The sequence below is a fragment of the Chiloscyllium plagiosum genome, unplaced genomic scaffold, assembly GCF_004010195.1.
Source record: "Chiloscyllium plagiosum isolate BGI_BamShark_2017 unplaced genomic scaffold, ASM401019v2 scaf_13907, whole genome shotgun sequence".
In the NCBI taxonomy this organism is placed as follows: domain Eukaryota; kingdom Metazoa; phylum Chordata; class Chondrichthyes; order Orectolobiformes; family Hemiscylliidae; genus Chiloscyllium; species Chiloscyllium plagiosum.
Window position 1 is genome coordinate 1 of NW_025212366.1, and position 6,025 is coordinate 6,025.

At 56.0% G+C, this 6,025-nt stretch overlaps 1 protein-coding gene across 1 annotated transcript; it reads left to right on the forward strand.

Moving 5' to 3' along the window:
- Nucleotides 1-288: 288 nt before the first annotated feature.
- On the forward strand, nt 289-5,579 carry LOC122547376 (LIX1-like protein; the record flags this gene model as incomplete). The annotated part of the gene is made up of 5 exons (XM_043686002.1): nt 289-399; nt 1,379-1,650; nt 2,968-3,108; nt 5,092-5,187; nt 5,436-5,579. Coding segments are annotated over 5 exons (749 nt in total), but the record flags the coding sequence as incomplete, so codon positions are not given.
- Between the last annotated feature and the right edge of the window lie 446 nt (nt 5,580-6,025).

A 6,025-nucleotide genomic window follows, 5' to 3' on the forward strand; every position in this document is an offset into this window, starting at 1 on the left:
CAAAAGCGCACATGGAAGGAGAGAGTCAAGACAAAGGGTTAGCCTGATTGGCAAAGCAGACCTGAGCTGAGGGAGCAAGACTTCTCGCGATTTGTGAGAAGATTTGTAGCTCAGGTTGATGATAAGCTAGCTCGCTGAGCTGGAAGGTTTGTTTTCAGACGTTTCGTCACCATGAGTGGATAACATCGTCAATGAGAGTCTCCAGTGAAGCGCTGGTGATATGTGTGGCTTCTCTGTTATAGGTGTTGGTTTCTTAAGGTGGATGATGTCATTTCTTTTTATTTCAAGGGAAAGTAAACCGGATCGAAGTGGACGTGTTCATTGACAGAGATCTGGTTAGAACGCCATGTAATCCATTAGATACCACCGGCAAAACTCATGTCATTAACAGGATACCATGTAAAAAGTGTTTAAAAAACAAACTAGTAGGTAATTTCCACCAGGATACAGGAACACCAACCGGCGACCAAAAGACACGACCCACGCTCACTCGTTTCGATAGATCCAGTCAAAGAAGGGCCCCAATTTGATTGGGACAATACACACATCCTCGAGACAGAGACGCGCACGAGAATTCAACAGGCATGGCATTCGAACTGGGAACTTCCTGCCCTTGTGAAAAGGGAACATGAAGTGACATCACCCCCCTGAGAAAACCCACACACCTATAAATAGAGAGGCGGGACACCCCACCAGCGCTTCATCGGAGACTATCCCCTGATGTTCCCTCGTCATGGTGACGAAACGTCTGAAAACGAGCCTTCCAGCTCAGCGAGCTAACTCTCACACGGAGCGTGTTTCTCCTTGACATGGAGTTCCGAAGAATCGGAGTCAGGCCAGGGAGGGGGGGAGAGACGCTCATATAATCTGGTAAAAGTCTAACAGGGTAAATGCAGGAAGGATGTTGCTGATGATAGCGGGGGGGAGGGGGTGTCTCAGACTGAAGGGTGGGACTGACACGGGGAGAAATGTCTTCGCCCAGAGACGAGGGGAGGAGCCTGTGGGATCGTTTTCCAGACCAGCTTTTGAATTGGCTGACGTTTCCGGTAACTCTCAAAGTAATCGGGAGCAGGACCCACTGAATTTTCCAGGATGAAGGGCTTCAGAGTCGGCTGGGTGAGGGAGTGGGGAGCTGCGGGGGGAACGTGGTTGTCTGACATTCTTCACTCTCCCCCCCACCCCCACGGGGTGTGCCGCGCCTGGGATTCTGGAGGGTCCGAGTGCCGCAGTCTGCACTGCTCCCGGCAACTCCCCGGCCCAGTGGATGACGCAAGGGAGCTGTGAGAGGATAGGCTATCCCACGGCAGGAGGGTGGGGTCAGGGAGAGGTACGAGGTCGCTTTGATGGAGGGATTCACGAGGGAATCTGATCTGAACAGGGAGGGTTGCATGCAGGAGCTGTGAAAGGCTCACTCGGGCTGGATGGGCTGAACGGCCAGCCGGCGTTGTGACCTGTTGGTTGTGTTCCCTTCCCCTGGCCCTGGCAGTAAACGTGGTGGAGGCCCTGCAGGAGTTCTGGCAGATGAAGCACAGCCGCGGGGCGGAGCTGAGGAACGGCGCCCTGGTGGTGTACGAGATGGTGCCCTCCAGCAGCCCCCCATACGTCTGCTACGTTACCCTGCCAGGGGGCAGCTGCTTCGGCAGTTTCCAGGTACGGCGCCCGCTTACCGCGCCAACTGAACTTGAGACCGCAGGGCTCCCCGCACTGAGCTACCGCTGAGGCCAGCTGATTGCTGCAACTACCTCCAAACAGGAGGGCTGCCAGCTGTGCCTCGTGCTGCCTGCACCCAGTGCCACCTGTGCCACAGTGCCAACTGTGCTGACTGTATTTGGTACCACCTATGCTGTGGTACCACCCGTGCTGCCTGTATCCAGTGCCACAGTGCCAGCTGTGCTGACTGTACCTGGTACCACCTGTGCCACAGTGCCAACTGTGCTGAGGTGCCAGCTGTGCTGACTGTATTTGGTACCACCCGTGCTGCCTGTACCCAGTGCCATCTGTGCTGACTACCCCATACCACCTGTGCCTCTGCCACCTTTGCTGACTGTACCTGGTACCACCTGTGCCTCAGTACCAGCTGTGCTGACTGTACCCAGTGCCACCTGTGCCTCAGTACCAGCTGTGCTGACTGTACCTGGTACCAGCTGTGCTGACTGTACCTGGTACCACTGTGCCTCAGTACTAGCTGTGCTGACTGTACCCAGTGCCACCTGTGCCTCTGCCAGCTGTGCTGACTATACCCAATGCCACCTGTGCCTCAGTGCCACCTGTGCTGACTGTACCCGGTACCACCTGTGCCTCAGTACCAGCTGTGCTGACTACCCGGTACCACCTGTGCCTCAGTACCAGCTGTGCTAACTACCCGGTACCACCTGTGCCTCAGTACCAGCTGTGCTGGCTGTACCCAGTGCCACCTGTGCCTCAGTACCAGCTGTGCTGACTGTACCTGGTACCACCTGTGCCTCAGTGCCACCTGTGCTGACTGTACCTGGTGCCACCTGTACCTCAGTATTGGTTGTGCTGACTGTACCTGGTACCACTGTGCCTCAGTACCAGCTGTGCTGACTGTACCCAGTGCCAACTGTGCCTCTGCCAGCTGTGCTGACTGTACCCAGTGCCACCTGTGCCTCAGTGCCACCTGTGCTGACTGTACCTGGTACCACCTGTGCCTCAGTACCACCTGTGCTGACTGTACCTGGTATCACCTGTGCCTCAGTACCAGCTGTGCTGACTGTACCTGGTATCACCTGTGCCTCTGCCAGCTGTGCTGACTGTACCCAGTGTCACCTGTGCCTCAGTACTAGCTGTGCTGACTGTACCCGGTGCCAGCTGTGCCTCAGTGCCAGCTGTGTTGTGGCTCTGCTGGCTGCCAGTTGTGCCGCATGTCCCCTGCATCTGCTGCGCTTGTGCCGAGTTACTGCTGTGGGTGTTGTTAATGAAAAAGCACTCTGTTTCTGGCTCTCCCAGCTGTGCCCAACCAAGGCAGAGGGCAGACGCAGTGCGGCCAAGATTGCACTGATGAACTCTGTCTTCAACGAGCACCCCTCCCGCAGGATCAACGACAGCTTCATCGAGAAGAGTGTGTCCGAGGCGCTGGCATCCTTCAAAGTGAGTACCACGCTGGGGGGGCAGGCGCTGGGATGGGGTGGGGATGGTGAGAGCTGCCTGAGCTCCCTTCCTCGAACACTCCACGGGCTCACGCTGCCCCGTTCCTGTTCTCATTACAACTCGTCATGCTTAGTGAGGGCAGGGAGGAACCGCGGGAGCCTCACACAGGGCAGGCATGGTGGCTCAGTGGTGAGCACAGCGTCAGGGACCCGGGTTCGATCCTAGCCTTGGGGGCGACTGTCTGTGTGGAGTTTGCACATTCTTCCCCCCCCCACCCCATGTCTGCGTGGGTTTCCTCCAGGTGCTCCGGTTTCCTCCCACAGTCCATAGATGTGCAGGTTAGGGTGGATTGGCCATGCTAAATTGTCCCATAGTGCCCAGGGATGTGCAGGTTAGGGTGGATTGGCCATGCTAAATTGTCCCATAGTGCCCAGGGATGTGCAGGTTAGGGTGGATTGGCCATGCTAAATTGTCCCATAGTGCCCAGGGATGTGCAGGTTAGGGTGGATTGGCCATGCTAAATTGTCCCATAGTGCCCAGGGATGTGCAGGTTAGGGTGGATTGGCCATGCTAAATTGTCCCATAGTGCCCAGGGATGTGCAGGTTAGGGTGGATTGGCCATGCTAAATTGTCCCATAGTGCCCAGGGATGTGCAGGTTAGGGTGGATTGGCCATGCTAAATTGTCCCATAGTGCCCAGGGATGTGCAGGTTAGGGTGGATTGGCCATGCTAAATTGTCCCATAGTGCCCAGGGATGTGCAGGTTAGGGTGGATTGGCCATGCTAAATTGTCCCATAGTGCCCAGGGATGTGCAGGTTAGGGTGGATTGGCCATGCTAAATTGTCCCATAGTGCCCAGGGATGTGCAGGTTAGGGTGGATTGGCCATGCTAAATTGTCCCATAGTGCCCAGGGATGTGCAGGTTAGGGTGGATTGGCCATGCTAAATTGTCCCATAGTGCCCAGGGATGTGCAGGTTAGGGTGGATTGGCCATGCTAAATTGTCCCATAGTGCCCAGGGATGTGCAGGTTAGGGTGGATTGGCCATGCTAAATTGTCCCATAGTGCCCAGGGATGTGAGGTTAGGGTGGATTGGCCGTGCTAAATTGTCCCATAGTGCCAAGGGATGTGCAGGTTAGGGTGGATTGGCCATGCTAAATTGTCCCACAGTGCCCAGGGATGTGCAGGTTAGGGTGGATTGGCCATGCTAAATTGTCCCATAGTGCCCAGGGATGAGCAGGTTAGGGTGGATTGGCCATGCTAAATTGTCCCATAGTGCCCAGGGATGTGTCAGTTAGGTGCATTAGTCACGGGTAGATTAGTTTAGATTAGATTCTCTCCCATGTGGAAACAGCCTCTTCGGCCCAACAAATCCACGCTGACCCTCCGAAGAGTGACCCTATGATGAGAAACCCTCCCAGACCCATTCCCCTACCCTATATTTATCTTTGGCAAATACATCTAACACTACGGGAAATTTAGCGTGGCCAATTCACCTGCCCTGCACATCCTTGGAATATGTGAGGAAACCGGAGCACCCGGAGGAAACCCACGCAGACACTGGGGGGAGAATGTGCAAATTTCGCAGAGACAATTGCCCCGAGGGTGGAATTGAACCGGGGTCCCTGGTGCTGTGAGGCAGTGGTGTCAACTACTGAGCCACCTTTGCCACCCACACGTGGGGTAAATGCAGGATAATAGGAGAGTGGAATGAGTCGGGCCAGGTCACTGCTCAGAGGGTCGGTGTGGACCTGTTGGACCTGATAAATACAACCACCACCCAGTAGGAAGGGGCCATTCAGCCCATCGTGTGTACGCTACGTGCATCCCCTTGCCACACCCTGGCCCCGAGAGCACAGCCCCCCCTCCCCGCCGCCCCCGCGTTGGAATGAACACATATTTGCTGAGCAGTCCCCCCTGATGGGAACGCGGGGGGTCTCAGCCTCCAGTTCCAAGCCTGTGCTGTGTTTGTCACCCTCCTGCAGGGGAACAAGGAGGAGACTGACATGACGAATACAGGCATTGGCGCCTTCCGCTTCATGCTGGAGTCGAACCGAGGGAAATCCATGCTGGAATTTCAGGTTAGGCTGGGCACAGGGCACTGGGCACTGGGAATGGTCAGCCAGGGAGGGGCCGGGACTCGGGGACCGTGTACCTGGGGAGGGGCCGGGACTCAGGGAGAGTGTACACGGGGAGGGGCCGGGACTCGGGGAGAGTGTACACGGGGAGGGGCCGGGATTCGGGGACAGTGTACACATGGAGTAGGCTGGGATTTGGGAGACACTGCGATAGGATGCTTCCTGCTACTCCCACTGTATCTTTGTTGCAGGAGCTGATGACTGTGTTTCAACTCCTGCATTGGAATGGCAGCCTAAAGGCCATGAGGGAACGCCAGTGCTCTCGCCAGGTAACTCCTCCCTGTGCCACTCTGGAGCTGGCACTGCTCGTATTTACCTGATTGCCCAGGCGATGCTGCCTGCATCCTGAATCCCGGTCGGAGGGAGTGCCCGCGGTGTGTCAGGGACAGACGGGCAGGGAGTTCCTCCTCTCATTCCCATCTCCTCCTCTCATTCCCATCTCCTCCTCTCATTCCCATCTCCTCCTCTCATTCCCATCTCCTCCTCTCATTCCCATCTCCTCCTCTCATTCCCATCTCCTCCTCTCATTCCCATCTCCTCCTCTCATTCCCATCTCCTCCTCTCATTCCCATCTCCTCCTCTCATTCCCATCTCCTCCTCTCATTCCCATCTCCTCCTCTCATTCCCATCTCCTCCTCTCATTCCCATCTCCTCCTCTCATTCCCATCTCCTCCTCTCATTCCCATCTCCTCCTCTCATTCCCATCTCCTCCTCTCATTCCCATCTCCTCCTCTCATTCCCATCTCCTCCTCTCATTCCCATCTCCTCCTCTCATTCCCAT